The 20,648-nt window shown below is 56.2% G+C and overlaps 1 protein-coding gene and 1 long non-coding RNA gene across 3 annotated transcripts in view; one reads left to right on the plus strand and one right to left on the minus strand.

The window, feature by feature from the left end:
* Positions 1-4,280, plus strand: LOC109265668 (uncharacterized). 2 transcript variants are annotated; one of them, XR_002079293.2, is made up of 3 exons: positions 1-377; positions 1,970-2,120; positions 2,760-4,280. It is a non-coding gene; the product is annotated as an uncharacterized LOC109265668 (long non-coding RNA). The 2 variants fall into 2 exon arrangements; XR_008419670.1 differs by lacking the exon at positions 1-377 and having other exon boundaries at positions 1,402-2,120.
* Positions 3,371-20,648, minus strand: part of LOC109265667 (NADH-cytochrome b5 reductase 3) — a 27,688-nt gene continuing 10,410 nt past the window's right edge. The window contains exons 3-9 of the mRNA XM_053895723.1: positions 19,672-19,744; positions 19,180-19,286; positions 17,002-17,131; positions 16,407-16,490; positions 16,103-16,188; positions 11,458-11,557; positions 3,371-4,538 (exon numbers count right to left, since the gene is read on the minus strand). Of these exons, the coding sequence (XP_053751698.1) occupies positions 4,366-4,538; positions 11,458-11,557; positions 16,103-16,188; positions 16,407-16,490; positions 17,002-17,131; positions 19,180-19,286; positions 19,672-19,744 (753 nt within the window). The 3' untranslated portion in view covers positions 3,371-4,365. The remainder of the gene's footprint in view (positions 4,539-11,457; positions 11,558-16,102; positions 16,189-16,406; positions 16,491-17,001; positions 17,132-19,179; positions 19,287-19,671; positions 19,745-20,648) is intronic.

A 20,648-nucleotide genomic window follows, 5' to 3' on the forward strand; every position in this document is an offset into this window, starting at 1 on the left:
ATTATAGTGATTCACGGACTGCCTTCCGCTTGGCGACCGTAGCCAGTTTCTTGCCCCTGGAATCCTAGAATAAGTCGTGGGTTAGAGCGAAAGATGCCTGCGGCTTCCGGCTGCGCACAGCAGGCGCTCGCGTTGCCGCTCGCGGGGTGACAGCTGGAGGACCCCTTGGGTCCCCTCGAGCCGCGCTTCGTGGCGGTATGGCTTTTTCACCAGCAAATCGCTTCTCCTCGTTATGCTGCGGTTTGCTTGGTCTATAAAATGGGGCAAATAGCAGGTCGGTGCGAGGGTTGCATGATAGACTGAAAATCTTGGACTCGTGGAATTGCCTTTGCTATAGAAGGGGCCGCCCCAGGACCCAGCGCTGAGCCCGGCACGAGGTAAGTGTCCAATATGTTTGTTGCGTGATCGGTAGAAAAAGAAAATCATAATAATAATACACGCAACGTCTTTAGAACAGCCAAGAGCACGTCCCGTGCTGAGTTACTAATTTCTCAGTCCGGTGATGCCAGCGGAGTTACTGTACTGTCGACCGAACACGCCACCATTCAGACTGGCATCCGAAGCTCTGCGGGCAAGGGCTGATAAAGCTGGAGGGCTGGGCACCAGACCGAGGAAGGGAATCCAAGTCCCATCCGCGCAGCCGCGGTGGGGTGCTGGCTGGCCTTCCCTTTCTTAGCTCTAGAGCGGGACCTCTAGCCTCTCCCTTCCTTCCTCCTTCCAGGAATGGCGGGGAGGGGGACCAGGTAGAGGAAGGGAGGGTCCCAGGCTCGCCTGCTGGGCGGGTGCAGAGGAACGAGGGAGGGGCCAGGGGACCGCGGGAGTTAAGGCCCCGACACGCCTTCAGGGCGATGTAAAACAGTGACCGAGGGGTTATTTTTTAAGCCAGTCCAGTAAGGTAATGAATTGAGATCAGCTGTCAGCGGGTGGCCCTCCCCGGGAGGCATTTCGGAGCTCCGTAGGGTGGTGTCGGCTGGTCGGCGGGACACGGATCCGGGAATCCTGTCACGTGGCGGTTGGGGGCTAGGGTGGGGCCGTCCTGAGGCGTGGGCCCTCCCCACGCCCGCGGCATTCCAGGAGGGGTGAGGCCTGTTACGGTTCTCCCAGCCGGGGCTTCGCTCCATTTCGCTTAAGAAGAGCACGCAGGACTTTTTGCCCAGTGTGAACAGGCACGGGGTTGCCGGGAATGCAGCCGCGCCATAGCCAGAGGAATTGGGTCCTGCTTTGTTTGGAAACCCACCAAGAACGCTGCCCCGCCTGCGAAATCCGGGTCCTGGAGTCAGGTTGCATTTAGGGGCTGTGACAGTCCAGGGACTCCGCGCCTGGGCACACCCCTGCCCACCCTCCTTCTGGGGGACATGGGCCAGCATTCACACACTGAAATGTGTGTGCACAAAATGCATCATTTTGTAAGTTCCTTTTCTTTCTTGCTCTTTTACAATATAGCTGGAGATTTGTGTTGATTTTTTAAAATTCTGTGTGTAGGCCGGTGATATTACCTGCGAATTCACTTCAGGAGGCTAAAAGGGTCTGTTATAAATGTCACTTTAATTTGTTTTTTAATGTTTCCTTCTTTTTGAGAGAGACACAGAGACAGAGCATGAGTGGGGGAAGGGCAGAGAGAGGGAGGCACAGAATCTGAAGCAGGCTCCAGGCTCCGAGCTGTCAGCACAGAGCCCAACGCGGGGCTCGAACCCATGAACTGTGAGATCATGACCTGAGCTGAAGTCGGACGCTTAACCGACTGAGCCCTCCAGGCGCCCCTGTAAATGTTACTCTGAAAGGGTGGGAGTCAAGAGAGGGTAGAGACTCATGATCACTCACCCATTTTATGGGTGGGGAAACTGAGACCGGGTGAGAGGGTAGAGACCAGGTCCAACCCATGCCCTTCTCAGCTCCTGGGAACAGCCCTTTGTGAGCTCAGGCAGGTGTACATTCTGACCCTCAGGCCTGTTTTCTCATCCTCCAAAAGGGACCAGGATTGAGGAGACCTAACGCGAGTCCAGTGCTCTGCAGAATCCCCAGCACATGGTAGGGGTGTGGAAGGGATTCCCAGGCCAAGCCCTTTGCTGCCCCAAGGAGCCCAGCCCTGCTCCAGGATGCAGGCCAGGGCCAGAACAGAGGTAAGAGAAGAGAGGAAAAAGGGGCTCCCGGGCCTGTGGCTTGGCTTCAGGCGTTTGTTCCAGTGCACTTCCCCACCCCCACCCCCCACCCCCACCCCCCACTCCCCTCCAGCCACACTGACCTTCACAACGTTCCTGAAGCCCTCCGGCAGACCTCTGCCCCAGGGCCTTTGTGCTTGCTGGTCACACCCTCTAGGGCACAGCTAGTTTGCCTCCTTTCCAGCTTCATTTCCGCTGTCCCCTCAGCCACCTGCTTTCTTCCATCTGTTTCTTGACGTTAATCCCACAAGCTTGCTCCAAACCCAGCGCCTCTGCACTCCCCGTTCCTGCCACCTTGAACACCTATCCCTGCAGAGCCAGCTTCGTTGTCTCTTCAGAGAAACCAGCCCTCATTCCCACGTTGCCTTGTGGCCTACTTTGTCTTGGCATTTACCGTTTCACTCATGACACCATCTGGTACTTGGCTTAGGACTTTCTCACCAGTGCCCCAGCAGTCGGGGAGGGTGTGTTGGGGCAGCCGCGGCCGAGTCCCCAGCACTTGAACGGGACACAAAGGCACGAGGGGGCTAGTGGACCCCCTCGGAGCCCTCCACGGGGGGAGCAACACCTGCCTTACTCAGGACTCCCCTCCAACCTGAGGCCATTCGTCGCCGAGCCTCAAATGAACCCTGCCTCTCAGGGCCGACCAGCGGGGAAAGCAAAAAGGAAAACAGTGCAGACACACGGAGTTGTACAGCACAGGGCTGGAGAGGGCTTCTCGCATGGCTGAGATGACATGACTAAGGCTGGGCAAAAGCAGGGGCATTGAAAGGCTGGACCCCAGTGTCCCCACGCCCTGGCCCAGCTTTCTGTCTCCAGGAATCTATCCTCAAAAAACAAGTCATCTGACAGGAGGGTGAAGAGAGCCGCTGTCATTTTCAAAATCCACAGGTGGGAAACAATCCGGCTGTCCAACCCCAGGGGATCTGCTACATAATGAATCATGATCCATGTGGGCTTATGGAGACCGTGTGACACGGCCAACAGCGGCGGCCTCGGGTGGGCCACGTGGCTTCACCAGGGCGGTCGGCGTTTGCCTCTGGATGTCCGGTGTCTTTTCTCCCGTGTATATTTTTCCGTACTGTCCAGACTTCACACAACAAACACAAACACACGTTTGAAATGAGTGCCGAGCCCCTTCTTGTCTCCTCTCCCCCCCCACCGTCCCCACAATGACACAAGTCACAGAGCCTCCAGGAGCCCCAGAAGGGTTAGTATTAGCAAAGTTTTATTTCAACGTCTTTTCTGCTCATAAATGATTCTGGAAAAGCCGATACGCAAGAGGCTCACCCACCCTCGTCTAAAGGCAACACTGAGGTCACTGAGAACGCTGCTCAGACAAACTCCCTTATGCTGGGGCACAGGCAGCAGGACGGGCGGGTTTGGGGCAGAGGAATAAATAAACATTGTCTCAGCTCTGCCATCAGGGCTGGGGGCCCAGGGCCCAGAGGCAGCCCATGAGACTGCTGGGCCGACAGCTTGGAACTCCCAAAGCTGCCCGAACGTTAAGGTGTGTCGCAGAAAATGCCGAGGCTTCCGGAGGGCCCGCGTGTCCCCGGGAGGAGCCCTGGGCCGGTGGGCCAGTCTCCTCCTCCTGCTCCAGCCCCGGGAGAGCCCAGCTCCCTGCCGGCGGGGCCTGCCTGGGCGCTGGAGCGGGGGCAGACTCTCATCCCCACAGTCCCTGCCGAGAGCACTTTTCGGCATTACCTGTTATGTAGTGTCAGGTGGCTGTGACCCAGAGCAGGTAGTGAGGGGTGGCAGGTGAGGGTCCCGAGCCGGTGGCTGGGGGAGGGGGAGGTCCCTGGCACCTGCAGCTCTGGGCTGCCCGTACCACCTGTGTTTGCTTCCAGACTGCGGTCTGCTCTGGGAGGGGTGGGTGGATCGCAGTGCTGGAAGCCTTGGCCTAGTAGTGTGTGGGTGGGTGGGGTGGAGGCAGGGCGGGGCCAGGGCTGAGCATCACGGGTAAGAACTGAAGAGGGCCAGATGGTGGCTGGAGGTGGCCTGCCTGTAACAGAACCCTGCTCCCAAAGGGGTCCCTCGGGGGAACCAGCCCAGCGGGGTCACCACCGCAGCTCAGGCAGGGCGGGCTGCACCCAGGGCCGCAGCGGGAGATGTGGCAGGTTAAAGAGCAACGGCGGGGAGGGCGGGTGTGGACGGGGCACGGTGAGTGTGCGGGGCAGGCGTGCGAGCAGCCAGGGCCTGGCCGTCAGAAGGCGAAGCAGCGCTCCTTGGGGTGGCCCACGCGGTCCAGGTTAGGCAGGCAGGCATACTGGATCATGGGCGGGGGGCCGCACATCAGTATCAGCGGCTCCTCCTCCGGGGGCGGAAGGTGGTCCCGGATCATTTCTTCATTTACGAAGCCCTGGCTGTAGTCCCAGGCTGCAGGCGGGAGACAAGGTGAGTCCCAGTGTGGCCGTGTGACTGACCAACGACCGCCCACCTACCCCAAACCGCCTCCCCCTGACCATTAAACTGCTGTGCTGTGAATTCCTCCCTTCTTTCAACAAACATCGAAGAATGAAGAGGTTGATCCGAAGCAAACGTGTGCCGTGATCCCCTGCCCCAGCCTGGCTGACCCAGAACAAAGCAGCCAGTAAATAATTAACAAAATGGCAGTGAGTATCTATCGATAATTACTCTAAGCGTAAATGGACTAAATTCTCCAATCAGAAGTGACTGAGTGGGGGCGCCTGGGTGGCTCAGTCGGTTAAGCGTCTGACTTCGGCTCGGGTCATGATCTCACGATTCGTGAGTTCGAGCCGCTCGTCGGGTTCTGTGCTGACAGCTCAGAGCTTGGAGCCTGCTTTCGGATTCTGTGTCTCCCTCTCTCTCTGACCCTCCCCCACTTGTGCTGTCTCTGTCTCAAAAATAAATAAATAAATGTAAAAATAAAAAAATTGGAGAAAAAAAAAGTGACTGGATAAAAAACAAGACCCATCTGTACCAACATAAAAACACATAGTTCAGTGAAACAGAATAGAAGGCCCAGAAATAAACCCATGATTATGTGGTCAATTAATCTTCAACAAAGGAGGCAAGAATATACAATGGGAGTGGTGTCAAATAAAGCCTCGACAGGGCACTGGGCTGCTGTTGGTCTGAGGGGGGAAAATATATATACAATGGGAAAAAGACAGTCTCTTCTACAAACGGTGTTGGGAAAACGGGACAGCCACATGCAAAAGAATAAAACGGGACCACTTTCCTATGCCGTGTGCAAAAATAAACTCAAAATGGATTAAGATCCTAAATGTGAGACCTGAAACCATAACATTCCTAGAAGAGGGCACAGGCAGGAATTTCTCTTAACATCAGCCATAGCAACATTTTTCTAGGTATGTCTCCTAAGGCGAGGGAGACAAAAGCAAAAATAAACTATTAGGACGACATCAAAATAAAAAGCTTCTGCACAGCAAAGGGAACAGCCCACAAAACTAAAAGACAGCCCGCTGAATGGGCGAAGATGCTTGCAAAGGACTTATCTGATAAAGGGTTAGTGTCTGAAGTATATAAAGACCTGACACAGCTCAACATCCAGAAAACAATCTAACTAAAAACTGGGCAGAAAACGTGAATATGCATTTTGCCAAAGAGGACATCCAGATGGCCAACAGACATATGGAAAGATGCTCATCATCACTCACCATCAGGAAAATGCAAATCAAAACCGCAATGAGATATCACCTCACACCTGTCAGAATGGCTAAAATCCAAACACAAGAAACGACAGGTGTTGGCGAGGATGTGGAGAAAAGGGAACCCTGCGTACCGCTGGTGGGAATGCAAAGTGGTGCACCTGCTGTGAAGACAGTATGGAGGTTCCTCAAAAAATTGGAAACAGAATGACCCTATGATCCAGAAATCGCACTACTGGGTATTTACGCAAAGAATACAAAAACACTAACTCAAAGGGATACATGCACCCCAGTGTTGATAGCGGCGTTCTCTACAACAGCCAAGATATCTTGGGAAGCAGCCCAAGCGGCCATTGATAGGATAAACGGATAAAGAAGATGTGGTACGTATATACGAGGGAGTATTGTTCAGCCATGAGATGCCACGAAATCTTGCCATTTACAACAACGTGGATGGAGCTAGAGAGTATTACGCCAAGTGAAATCAGGCAGTCAGAGAAAGACAATCCCATACGATTTCAATCATAGTGGAGTTTAGGGAAAAAACCAACAAAGAAAAACAGAGAGACCAAAAACAGACTCTCTTAACTGTGGGAAACACAGTGATGGTGGCCAGAGGGGAGGGTGAGGGCCTGGGTGACACGGTGAAGGGATGGAGAGCACACGTTTCGTGATGAGCGCTGAGTAACGTATAGAACTTCCGAATCACTACCCTGTACGCCTGAAACTAATAGAACACTGCGTTAACGACACTGAAATTGCACGAAAACAGACGAACGGGACCTATCTATGTGCTGCCTACAAGAACGCACTTTAGACACTTGGGAGGACACACAGACCGAGAGTGAAGGGACGGAAACAGATGTTCTGTGCAAGTGGAAACGAAAAGAAAGCTGAAGTAAATAAGGGACAAAGATGGGAGAGACATAATGGTAAAGAGGTCAACCCCACAATGATGTAATAATAATCGGTAAACGCTTATGTGTCCAACATAGAAGTACCTGATCACATAAAGCAAATACTAACAGATCTAAAGGGAGAAAGAGAGAGCAATACAGTAAGAGCGAGGGATTTTAATACCCTGCTTATAACAATGGCTAGGTCACCCAGACAGAAAATCAGTAAGGAAACATTGGCCTTAGGCGACACATTAGGCCAGATGGACCTAACAGACGTTTACAGAACATTCCATCCAAAAGCACACCTCACATCTGTCAGGATGCCACCATCAAAAAGACGACAAACAAGTGTTGGAGAGGATGTGGAGAAAAGGAAACCCTTGTGTACCGTGAGTACGAGCGAGTGCAGCTACTGTGGAAAACAGTATGGAGCGTCCTCAAAAAATTAGAAATAGAACTACCCTATGACCCAGCAATTCCACTTTTGGGTGTTTATCCGAAGAAAATGAAAACACTGGGATGCCTGAGTGGCTCAGTTGGTTGAGCGGCTGGCTTTGGCTCAGGTCACGATCTCAGGGTTCGTGGGTTCGAGCCCTGCACTGGGCTCTGCACCGACAGTGCCGAACCTGCTTCGGGTCCATTCTCTCTCTCCTCCTGCCCCTTCCCCCACCTCTCAAAAATAAAATAAAATATTAAAAAAAAGAAAATGAAAACACTAACTCGAAAAGATATCTGCACCCTGTGCTCACTGCAGCATTGTTTACAGTGGCCAAGATATGGAAGCAAACTAAATGTCCACTGATGGATGAATGGATAAAGAAATTATGGGGCGCCTGGGTGGCTCAGTCGGTTAAGCGGCCGACTTCGGCTCAGGTCATGATCTCACAGTTTGTGAGTTCGAGCCCCGTGTCGGGCTCTGTGCTGACAGCTCAGAGCCTGGGGCCTGTTTCAGATTCTGTGTCTCCCTCTCTCTGACCCTCCCCCGTTCATGCTCTGTCTCTCTCTGTCTCAAAAATAAACGTTAAAAAAAAAAAAAAATTAAAAAAAAAAGAAGTTATGCTACAAATGCTTTCACAGAGCAAGAATTCCTTTCCCTTGAAAGGTCCTTCTAGCTGGACTAAGAATCAAGTTGACATGAGAGGGCTTAATAGGCAAAAATCAAATTTAATAGCCTATATACAGGGAATCCACACAGACATGGAAATTCCAAAGGCAGTCAGGCAAAATGAGATCTATATGTCATTCTGAACCTGGAGAAGGGGGCAGGCGTCAGACTTCAGAGGGAGGGAATGTACTTCACGGCAGGGTAAGAAGGGATGTTTATTAGATATTTGCCCTGCCATACAGATGAGTCACTCAGATAAAATTTACCTCTGACAATAGCCCTCATTCTGAGAAAGACCCCCTATTTATTTATTATTTTTAAGTTTATTTTTATTTATTTTGAGACAGAGAGAGCAAGCAGGGGAGGGACAGAGAGAACAGAGAGAGAAAATCCCAAGCAGCCTCCGTGCTGTCAGTGCAGAGCCCGATGTGGGGCTCAAACTCACAAACCAAGAAATCATAACCTGAGCTGATATCAAGAGTCAGACGCTTAACCGACTGAGCCACCAGGTGCCCCGGAAAGACCCTCAATTTAGATTCTTCTGTGTGGTTGAGGAAGGGACAAAAGTTTCTCTTGAGCCCAACAGGGTCTCAAGTGCCTTCAGCTCAAAATAACCCACATGCCAAAGTGGCACGTTCTGGAGGGGAGGGGTGTGGGTGAGACCTGAACCCCTTCAATACAATGGAATATTATTCGGCCATAAAAAGAATGACATCTTGCCATTTGTGACAACATGGATGGACCTCGAGGGTGTTATGCTAAATGAGTCCGACAGAAAGACAAACACCGTATGAGTCACTTACATGTGGAATCTTTAAAAAAAAAAAAAGAAAGAAAAAACCCAAAAACAAAAAACCGCAAGCTCACAGACAGAACAGATTGCTGGTTGCCAGAGGCAGGGGAGGGGGCTGGCAGAGGTGGGTGGAGGAGGTAGGAGTTTCTTTTGACTTTATTTTTGGTCTAAGTTTATTTTACTTTTTAATGTTTATTTTTGAGAGAGACAGAGTGCTAGCGAGCAGGGGAGGGGCAGCGAGAGAAGGAGACACAGAATTCGAAGCAGGATCCAGGCTCTGAGCTCTCAGCACAGAGCCCCATGCGGGGCTCGAACCCACAAGTGGTGAGATCATGACCTGATCCCAAGTCTGACGCTCAACCGACTGAGCTACCCAGGCGCTCCGGTATAAGTTTATTTTTAAACATATGCACGGGACTAAGCTGTATTTGCTAGTATGTAAAACGTGCGGCTACAGAAGACTTCGCAAACTGACAAGGATTTTGTTTAAATGGTGCGTTTTTCTTTACACGTGTACTGCACAGGTCAGCTGCATTTGCACGTGAGCTGGCCCCAGGCCCCGTTCCTTCACTCAGTTCCACAACGGCCCTTGCCCACCTGTTACACCATCTTTCTCGTGACACCCAGAATTTCAGCTTCTACCTAACGTTGTGGCAACACCTCGACTCCTCCTGAACTGTGGGTCAGGGTAACAATAAACGTAAGCGTGAAGTGCCAGGAGACGACCCAGCCCGGCTCCTCCTTTGGCGGGTAACGGGTGCCCCTTAAACAGCCCCCAGGAGGCCGCGCTCTGGTGTGTGCCACCAGCAGGGGTCAGCGCCGGCCCCTCCTCCGCAGGCAGCGGGGACAAGGAGGCCCCCCCCCCCCCCCCCCCCCCCCGCCACTGCTACTAGAAACTGTAACCAGAAGGGAGTAAACCTCTCCCATTCCTCTCATTCCCGCCCTCCCCCACGCCCCCGACTTCCAGGGAGACACAAATACAAGCTAAATGTTCCTTTCTTTACTGTAAAAAAAAAAAAAGCAACTCCAGGAACCAGTGCTCCTGCCACCCCTCCCTGCCGGACTCTACAGTTTGCCCGTGAACAGCACGGGTCCACTTACATGTACATTTTTTCCGGTTAGTGCAGTACAGTAAATATATTTTCCTTATGGTTTTCTTAATACCACTTTCTCTAGCTTACTTTATCGTAAGAATACGGTGTGTAAAAATACACACAATGTGTGTTAATCGGCTGTTATCGACAAGGCTTTTGGTCAACAGGCTATTTTAGTAGTTAAGTTTTTGTGGAGTCAAAAGTTATATGCTGGGGCACCTGGGTGGCTCAGTCGGTTAAGCGTCCGACTTCGGCTCAGGTCATGATCTCACGGCTCGTGAGTTCGAGCCCCGCGTCGGGCTCTGTGCTGACAGCTCAACCTGGAGCCTGCTTCGGATTCTGTGCCTCCCTCTCTCTCTCTGCCCCTCCTCCGCTCGCTCGCACTGTGTCTCTCTTTCTCTCAAAAATAAATAAACAACAAAAAAAAAGATATGCAGATTTTTCGATGGCACGGTCAGCGCCCCTAATCCTGCTGTTGCCCAAGGGTTAGGTCCCCTGCTCTATAATGTGCTAATAAACCTATTTCATGTTCATCTTCCTCTACGAGAGCGTCAACTCACGGGGCCAAGCTGGCTTCCTGAACAGAGCGAGGGCTCCACCAGGAGCCTGGATGGGCCGGTCCAGGGCGGCCGGCCAGCGAGGGGCCTCAGGGCGCCGCCGTCCGGTCCACAATTCACCTACATCCCAGCCTAGGTCTCAGCCAGGAGGCCCAGGACCCGATCTGTCAACCCTGAAGGGTGGCTCCTCCCACTCATGAGATGGGCACCTGCCCCTAGAGCGTGTCTGCCTGGTTCCAGGGGAGGTGGACGCCGGGGGGGGGGGGGGGAGGGGGGGGGCGGATGCGAATGACATCACACGCCGGTGCCCTAAGGATGCTTCAAAAATGTCCATTTCCCACCACTTAGAAGTTTCCCATGAAAATGCAGGGCCCTGCTTCTCTTGAAAAGCGGAAAGGCCCGGCCCGTGGGGCTGCAGCCTGACGCGAAGGAAGGACACGGAAGGACGGCTGGCTGAGGGGCCTCTGGAGGGAGTGGGGGTCTCCGAGGCTGCACCACCTCCCTGCAGGCTCCCAACCCTGCAGCCAGACGCCATCAGGACCACCGGCCAAGAAGCCCGACCTGCTGCTTTTCTCACAGCAAAGAGACTCAGGTATTTCCCGTACCCACGTCTCCACCCAAAGCGGGAGAATGAAGCGGAATTTAACTCCCAGGGGGCAGCCTCGGTTCGGGTTTTGGAGGTGGCCCTCATCCACTGCCTCCTACATGACCTTGGCAAACAGCCTACCCGGACAGGTCGAATGAGGGTAAGGGTGAGTCAGCCCGGCCCGGCCTCCAGCCGCTGCCCAGGGAGAAAGTGGGCGTAACGTGCCTTACAGGGTACAAAGTGCAAAGCGGGGGCAGTTGCCCCCAACCGCAGCAGTGACCCTGAAGACCTGCCCCAGAGTGAGCCCCCCACCAAGGGGAGAAAGGCCAACTTTCTTTGTCCGGTGGGAGGCGGGGCAGCCAGGGAGGGCCTTGGGCTCTGGGGGAAGAGGATGTGGGTTCAAGCCCCGGCTCTGGTGCTTTCCAGCTGTGTGCTGTGGGACACTTACTTCCCCTCTCTGATCCCTCCTTCCTCATTTTTGTGAGAGGGCATCATACTACCTCCCTCGCACACGGCCACCCTGAACACCACTGGAGACGAAGGGTGCAGAAGGCTCAACCCCGGGAAGGATCCAGTGCCTCCCACCCCCCCCCCCCGCCCCCGGCCCCCTCAGCGCTTCCTCCCCTCACCTTCCGGGGCTTTGTCCACCGTGTACCAGAGCTTGAAGCGAGCAGAATGTTCGTTCCTCAGTTCCTCCAGCTCGGGCCGCAGCAGGATGTCCTTCTCAGTCTGCGGGGGACAGGGCCCAGCGGTCAGCAGGGACGGCTCGTCATCCCACCCGCTGGGGGCCACGCACTTGGCGGCGCTTGCTGGGGAGGGGCCCGGCGGAGCCGAGCCAGACTCCCAGAAACTCCCAGAAACCCCCGCCCCGCTCTGCCCACCTCGCCGGAGGAGCGGATCAAAGCTGCAGACAAGACGTTCATTACAAACGGCGTCTGCGGAAGGCGCCCAGCGCTGTGGGAGACGTGCCCCCTGTAAGCGGGAGCGGGGACAGCGAGCAAACGAGGCCGGGCACACGCAACCGCAGAGCAGGGACGGACCGTCCTGACCGTCCACTTAAAAGAGCCAACGGTCCCGCCACCCTCATCCCTTCGGCCAAGCCTCTCTGTGCTCTGGCGTCTCGGGCTGTATATCCGTAAACTGGGTCACGGAGACACTGCTCCCCAGGTCACACCCGCTCCTTCCACAGCCTCGCCCACGCTGACCCCCTGCTTGACCTACAGCTCCCCACTCTCTGCTCACACCGGCCTCATCCGGCTGGCCCCACGTGACCCTGTCCTTCAGCCTGGTACCACCTCCTCCAGGAAGCCTTCCCGGACTCCCCAGGGGCATCAGCGTGCTCCTCACATGGGCCCTCTGACCACGGGCCTTTGCCTCATGCGTTCACAGATCACAGAAGATAGAAGGGGCTCCTCCAATCAGTGGGCAGCCTAACTGACCTCATGGGACTGTTATTAAACTGGGGGCCAAAGAGCTCTGTCAGCCAGAAGGGATCGCCCGCTCACAAAGCACTACTGAGCCCCTGGGCCAGGGCAGAACGGCCCTCCCCACGGAGGCAGACAGCGAGAGATGCAGAGATGTATTTTCTCTGTCCCACGTGACCAACGGCACCCGGACAGGCTCAGCGAAAGGGACTATTGGGGGCGCTTAGTGGCATCGAGAGGTGGGCAGGAAAAGCCAAATAATCTGAAGCCACAGCGATGAACATTTGCTGAGTACCCGCTGCGTGGAGGGCGTCTTGCTACAGGAGGGGCTGACCCAGCCGTCCTTGCAGTCCTGACCCCTCAGTGTTCCCCTCCGGGAAATGGGCTGCAGGCGGGAAGCACGAGCCTCTGAGTGTCTCGGGGAGGAGGGTGTTGATCGTTTCTCCCATTTCTAAGGGGGGGCAGGGGGCCGTGCCTGTGCTGATGGGACTGAGAACACGGCCAGGGCTCAGGCTCGACAAGCTCTGTGTGAAAAACTAGAGAAAATATAGGAGAAAAGAAAAATCACCCAACAGTCTTCTCAGGTCAGTCTATTACCTGATAGAGATAACACGTTAGAATTTTTTGTGTATCTTTTAGACTTTGTTTTCTTTTTCTTTTCATGTTTGTTGGTCTATTTATTTATTTATTTTAAGAGAGAGTGAGCACGTGCATGTGAGAGAGCAGGGGAGGGGCAGAGAGAAGAAGAGAATCCCAAGCAGCCTCCATTCTATCAGCACTGAGCCTGACGCGGGGCTCGATCTCACAAACCATGAGATCATGACCTGAGCTGAAATCAAGAGTCAGACACTTGACTGACAGAGCCACCCAGGCACCCCTAGACTTTGTTTTCTAATAACTACATATCTTTTCTTTTTAACAAAAATAGGACCAGGGCGTGCAGGCCACCTTGCCACCTGCTTTTTTTTTTTTTTTTAATTTTTATTTATTTTTGAGAGAGACAAACAGAGAGCATGAGTGGGGAAGGGGCACAGAGAGGGAAGGAGACACAGAATCTGAAACAGGCTTCAGGCTCTGAGCTGTCAGCACAGAGCCAGGTGCGGGGCTGGAACTCGGGAACACCGAGATCGTGACCTAGGCTGAAGTCGGACACTTAACCAACTGAGCCACCCAGGCGCCCCGCCACCTGCTCTCCTAAGGAAAGAACACACTGCAGACCCCCCACGCGTCACCGGCCTCTGAGCACCAACGCTTCCCTTACCAGCTGCCCAGCTTGTGCTGGACCAACGGACTGTTCCCTGCTGAAGGACATTTAAATCGTTTCAACACCCTCCTTCACAAACAATGTCTCCTTGACCATCCTCACTGCCCTAAGTTCTTAGATGAATCTGAGAAAGTGGAGTTTGGGGCAGAAAATTCCACGTGGGTAAGGCATTCAATACCCGCAGCCCCGTATTCCCTGGGTGGGCCTTTCTCACACCAGCAGCGACGAGACTGTCTGTCTTCCTACAGCTTTGCCAGCTCTGCGTAAAGACCGTTTCACAGCTCTGCCCATCAGAGGCATGGAGCGTCGATCTCACGTTTGTTTGCTTGTTTGCTTTTAAGCAATCTCTACACCCAATGTGGGGCTTGAACCCATGGCCCCGAGATCGAGTCTCACGCTCTTCCAACTGGGCCAGCCAGGTGCCCGTATTTATTATTGTTTCAAAAAGAGAGACGTCGTATCCCTAGCTCTATCTTTTTAGTTTGAAAAGACTCTTTCTATAGTGGTGCTGCAGCCTGGGTTTTTTCCCCAGCTGTTAATCTACCTCATTTATAGGGTTTTTTTCCATTTTTAAGCAGATGGGCTCTCCTCTGGTGTTCTGTTTAGACGGCCCATCCCCATTCATTCATTCAACACTCACAAAAAGGCTCACCTAGCGCCTCTAACGCACCACTTTTCTACACGTACATTTTTAACCTAAATCTCATTTTACTTTAAGGTTAAAGTAGGGTCTACTCAGCACTTTCCAAAGTCATACCAGCTGACCCAACGCTCCTTTCCATCTCTCTCCTCGGGTTTGAGACGCCACCTGCACCAACTGGACAGTCTCGTGTATACTCGGCCCTGTCCCTCGGCCAGTGCTATTCAACCGAACTTTCTGCCACGATGGATGTGGGAATGTTCCGGATCTGTGTTACCCGATACAGTAACCGCATGCCACGCGTGGCTACGGAACCCACGAGAGAGGGTGTTTTCCATCTTAGTTAATCTTCGCTAACTTAAATGTAAATAGCCACGTGTTCTAGCATGTTCCGGCACAGTCTGGATTTTCCATCGCGTCACCTGGAAATGCTTTAGCCCCAGTAAGCCCAGTTCTCGTGTGTGGCTTTGGAGCCACTGTTTCCATCACGGATGTGTTAGTAACACCATCAAGTCTACCTTGTTATGCTCTCTTTTCAAACTTCCTTGGCTGCACACGGACACTCTGTCTTCCCAGAACACTAGCACCTTGTGTGCGTGTTTCACTCTCCTTCCATCACGGCGCACGCTGGGACTCCCGAAGGCTCCGTGACCTGCCACGCTGCCCCAACGGAACGCAAAACCAGATACGGGATCCGGCGGCTTCCACTCAGCCAGACATCACAAAGGCTTGCAAAAACGTAAAACAAGACCGTATTTCCTAAAATACAGTTACTCTCGTACACTACGCTCTGCCTCGAGTCCTGGTCGCGCTCCTTCCTGTGCGACTGGCAGGTCCAGCACCTCTCCGGGTCTCTGAGCCCAGAGCTATATAAAGTGGAGATCATTCTACCGCCCAGCCCAGTGGGCCGACGGGCGTGAGGATGTCCTGTTCAGGTGACAGAGGACTGACGGCCTCCAGAGACTAACCCAGCAGCACCAAGTGGAACCAGCGTCCCCCATCCCACCTCACCCCATCCCCACCACCTCGGAACACTGGCTCTTCCCACCCACCCCTGGGCCCCTTGGCAGCCCCCTCGGTGGGCCTCAGAGCTGTGTCCTGCAGCTGTGCGGGCCCAAGGACTCAGGCAGGCCCCTCCCCCTCTGAGCTTGGTTCCTCAAAGATGGACGGTACAGAGCCTGGGCCAGATGGGCCCTGGGGCAAGCTGACCTGAACCACATCCGAGAGGCGCAGGGGGCTGGGCATGGCCCCCCCACTGTTGGGGGATGGGTGTCTCACCTTGGCTTTGCCCCAAAGGGGTATCACTCTGCAAAACCCACACATTCAGTCATAAAACAATGAATCTAGAAAGACCCTTGGGATGACCTGGCTTCATCAGTTCATTCCACAATGAGGGAGCAGAGCCCAGAGACGGCAAGTGGCTTGCCCGAGGCCACACGGCAGGCCTGGGCAGGCGGGCAACAGGCACGGGGAGGGGGACACGCACTCAGGAGCCAGAGAGACCGGGTCCAAACCCCGCCCCAACACCCCCAGCTCAGGGACGGCATGCACGTGTGCTCTCGGCCCCTCTGGCTCCAGGCCAGCCCCCACCCAGCCCAGTGTTCTTGCCCTTCACTGCTGGGTTCCTCACTGTTTGTGGAGTGAGCTCTGAGATTCAGAGGAAGCAGCCAGGGAGCAAACCCCAGGGTGGGGGGTGCTCCAGAAGCATCACCCCCTCCGCCCCCCACCCCCCCCAAGCAGCCCCACTCAGGTCAGACCCTGGGCTCTGGACTGTAAAGCCTGACACCCACCAGCTACAGCGAAAGCTACCCGTGCACAGGACGCTCAGAGGACCCTCACGTTTCAGCCACACAGCCGTGCAGACCCCCCGATGGGTGCCCCACAGGGGCCGACGCCCCCTCTGGGGGAGCCGGGCCCGCGTATCTGTGTCGGGAACACTCACTGACCTGGTTGGCAAAGAGCAGGTGGCACACGGTGTGGTCATCTGGGTCTTTCATGATGGCGCGGATCACTTGTAGCATCGGAGTGATGCCTGCAAAACAGCAGCCCCCCCGCGCTGTGAGTACCAGCTGTGTATGGGCACACAGGCCCAGCAGCGCCAGGCAGGCACGGGGTGGGGTGGAGGTGCCAGGACAACCAGGCCTGGGCTCCTGACCTTGGGGAGCTCATGACTGCTTCTATCTGTGCCCTGACCCTGACCCGTGACATCTGCCTGCTGGGGGCTCAGCGAAGGGCTCTGGGTCCACATACCGGTGCCTCCTGCAATCATGCCGACAGACTTCGCCGTCTTGATGACGGGGTTGGATTTCTTGTCTGGACGGATGGCAAACTTTCCTGGGAAGAGGAGAAGGTAGAAGGAGACGGGGAGACCCCAGCTCTCAAACAGGCTGTACGTGGGGCTGGACGGGCTGGGGAACCCGCTCCCACTTCGGGGGCCTGAGGTGTGGGCAGCCAGCTGGGGGCAGGGAGAGGATGGGAAGGCGGAGCTACAGGCCAAGGGGAGCGCGAGGGTGAGCCCCTCGCTCCCACCGCAGACGGTACTGGGGGGCAGGGGGAGGCTGGGGAGCAGCGGGGAGGCTGGGGAGCGGGACGTGCTCCAGCTCGAAGCTTTCACTTGTTTTCAGACAAACCAAGCTGGTCTGGGGGCCACATCTGGCCCCCAAGGGCAGCCCGTGTGCAGGCCCTGTGCTGGCCAATCTCCCTCCTCTATGGCCGAATAAACCGAGGCCCCAGAGAGGAGACGGCCTGCCCAACAAGAGTCACCCACCCAGACAGCGGCAGAATCGGGGCCCTGCACCCAACCTTCACCGCGCCCGCGGGGCCCCGGGATTCCAACCCAAATCACCTTTGCCCTGGTAGACCAGCAGCCCGTTCGGGCCCCGGAACTCAATGGTGTCCCCAATCTTCATGCTTTCCAGGTACTGGGACATCTTGCCCCCAGCAGGAAACTTGGGATGGGTGTCTTTGAAGTAAACCTGCAAGACATTCCCACAGTCCTTCCTCCTATCCGCAGGGTCACCAGAGTAAGCTCCGGGCCACAGAGGCAAGAGAGGAACCTCTTCTGGGTTTCTTCTGCAGCCTGTGTGTGGCTTTCTCACTCAGTGCCCCGGCCAGCCGTCTGCGTGCCAGCCCCCCCGGAGTCCGCCCTTCCCCAACATCCCCCGGGAACACAGAGCCTCGGCCTGCTGCACAAGGCGACCAACCCGAGGGCCTGCTGCATCAATGTTCTGCGGAGAACTGTCTCCGTGCCCCCTCCCTGCAGGAGATTCCCACGCGGTCGGCGCAGAAAAGCCTCTGGGGAGATGGGCTGGGCCCCACCCCTTCTGTGTATCCTCAGCTCTTTCCGTTCTGTGCTGTCATAGAGACAGCACTCCTGGAACAATTCCCCACCGCCACCCCCCCACCCCGCCGTGCCCTTTGGGACTTCCCCTCCGGAAGAAGGGAAGGGCTACAAGAAAGACATGGGGAGACCGAGGGTGAGCAGCTCGCCCTGGCCAGGGCTGAGGGTGCTGGGCCTCGAGGGGCAAGCAGGAGTGATGGGCAGGGAGGGGGCGGCTGGGGAGGGGGCGGGGACAGGGAGAGGCATGTGGGCCAGGACTCTGGCCAACGGGGAGCAGGGAGCGAGGTCTCTGAGGCAGGAGGGTCTGGTCTTCCTGAGTGTCCCATCCTCTACTTGGATCTCCACCCCCGCCACCGACACCTTCTCCACATCCGGCTAGAGTGATTCCAACAAGAACAGAGGTCCGAACCGGACCACCTTCCCTCTCCTTCTGGATAAAGGCCCAAACCTTACCGGGCCCCCAAGGCCCTGCCTGCCCCCCAACCTCCCCCTTCTTGTCCTCTGAAGCCCCCGCCCTTTGCGTCAGTCTAAAAGCCTCCTTCTGACTTCAGGGCCTTTGCACCGGGAAGGTCCTTTTCCTTCCTCTCTGTCTGGGCAACGCGTCCTCGGCCCCCACATCTCACCCCCCTGTTGCCTGCCCAGGGGAGCAGCGCCCATCACCCCACCTGCCTCAGCTCTGGTGCCATTCCAGGCGCTCAGTCTCACATGTTTGTCCCCTGGAGCAAGGGGGTCCGCTCTCCAGGCAAAGACAGGCTCCCGAGGCTAGGCCTGGGCACCCAGCACAATCAAAATGACCCCAAGCTAAGGAGGGACCCAGGCCACAGCCCGGACTGACAGACCCTGCTCCCTTCCTGCCCTCACAGCCCCCGGGCCTCAGCTCTGGCCCAGAGGGGGTCTCTGCCGGTCCCTCCACCATGAAGTGCCTAGTGAGGGGACCCACGCAGCGGAGGTAGGACAGTAAGCCTGGTCCACAGGAACGCTGAGCCAGGGTGGCCATGGGGGTCGGGGCCCATACTGGGAGGGCCTCCGACAGCCCACATCCAGGCCTGGGCTGGTTCACAGTAGTTGGATGTGTAATCCAAGAACATGGATCGTTCGGGAAAGCCTGTGCTTCTAACTGTCACAAAAGTGTACTGTGCTGTGGTTGGCGTTGCTTTTTCCACTCAATACGATGATTTTTAAGATCCTTGCTGGTTATCCTGCGCCTCTCTGGTTCTAAAGGCTGCGTCTCCACAGTGTGTGCTCAGCCCTGGCCCGCGATGGATCCCAGGTCTCCAGACAACAGCCCCAAGCTCCTCACACTGCTCCTGAGGGGCCCGTGGGCCGTTTCCTCAGGAAAGGACCTGCCGGTCACAGAGACCGCGTGACCGAGTGCAGTGAAGCGAGCAACCCGGGGGCCACCACCAGGGACCCGGTGCCCCAGGCTTTGCCCGTCCAAGAGCGGGAAGGTGAGCCCCGCACGAGCTGCTCGACCTTCCCGGTTTCTCTTCTGCGGACGATCTGTCCTGAGTTGAAGACGCTCGTCCTGAGCCCCAGCGCCTGCCCTCCGCCGAGACCTCCATACTGGCTTTTGCTGGGGAGCCAGAGTTTGCCAATCGTTCAGAAACCAGGCGCAAGGGGGCACTGGGCCTTCAGAGACCAGGTCACCCCCGCCCCCACGCGGTCATGGCCCTGAGACCTCACCTTGATGACCAGGTCCACAAAACCCTTGTCGTCATCGCTGGAGACGGGAGTGTAGGGCCGGATGACCAGGTTGCCATCGATTCGAGCCGAGAGGTAGATGTGCTGGCCTGCAGGACGAGGAGGGGTGACTCCGGGAGTTCCGGAGGGGCCGCCAACTGTCTCTGCGGGGCCCACTGAGTCCAGTCAACCCACCGCCCTTTGCCCCGCCCCGTACTGAAAGCCTGGCCTGGCTTCGGCTCCACGACCCCCTTCCCGCCCCCACGGGGATTCCCACCATGTCCCAGTTCCTGCAGCCACACCTTTGCTCACGCTGGTAGCGCTGCCGGGGACAGCAGCGACTTCCCCTCTCGGGCTGACGCTCATCCCCGGAGGCCCCCATGGCTGTCGCCTTCTCCTTGAAGCCTTCCCCACTCTCCCGAGTTCAAGGGCAAAGCTCCCACCCCTGCGGCCCAGCACCCGGTTCCACTTGGGCTGGGTCAGGGCTGCGCTCACCGACGGGGAGGCCCAGGATGTGCTGGGGTGACGGCAGGGCGAAGCGGAACCGCCGGGTGTCATGGTTGATAACCTGCAGAGAGGCCCGAGCTGTTAGACGGCACCCGGGGCAGGGGGACCCCCAGACCTCTGAGCTCCCGGCGCCCAGTGTGAGAAGTGATGCTGATTCATGCGGACTCACAAGCTGCACACACGTGTGCCAACGCTGGGTGTGCCTCTGCTCTCACTGGCCCAGAGAAGGGCAGGGACCCAACCGGGGCCACACAGCAAGGTGGTCGGGGTAAGGAATGAACTCGGATCCCAAAGGAAGGCTGCCAGATGGCTCAGAAAATTCTGGGGGCAAGAGAGAGGATCCAAGCCTGCCATCAGCTTGGACAGTGTCCTGGGGTGGCAGGAAGAGCTCGGGCCCCGGGCTGGCAAACTAGGGGCAGGGCCGAGACAAGGCCTCTGTGGGGTCTCCCCTGCACCCGGTGCAGCCAGGAGCATGGGTGTGGAGGGGCCGTCCGGACGGCAGGCAGCTGTCGGGCACGCGTTCACGCCCACGTGAGACTAGGCGATGTGGCAATGTGCACTCGTGGACACGGTGTCATCACTGGGGACAACAGACTTCTCCGAAGGCACGGAGCATCGCTCTGAGCGTCCCTGAAGTGTGCAAGCAGAGCCCGGGGGTCTGATCTCAGGAAGCCAGAGCCCAGCCACCTCTCAGGACACGGGGCTCGGCAGCCAGCGGTCTCCCCACCCCAGCAGCCCAGGCCCGAAGCCGCATCCCCCCCGAAACCTTGCACTCCATGCAAACTGAGCCCCAGGCCTCCTGGGAACGGAGCCCAGGGTTCTCAACTGGTCCTGGGGCTCCAGGTCAGAAACCCACATGCCAGTTTTTGGAAGAAGAACAGAAAGGAGGGAAAAACACTGATAATTATTGTGCCGGCCAATGCTAGCAAGGCACAGCAAAAGTCACGCGCGAACATCGGTGCAGA

This window comes from Panthera pardus, unplaced genomic scaffold (genome assembly GCF_024362965.1).
Source record: "Panthera pardus isolate Hobbes unplaced genomic scaffold, ASM2436296v1 HiC_scaffold_6, whole genome shotgun sequence".
Taxonomy (NCBI): domain Eukaryota; kingdom Metazoa; phylum Chordata; class Mammalia; order Carnivora; family Felidae; genus Panthera; species Panthera pardus.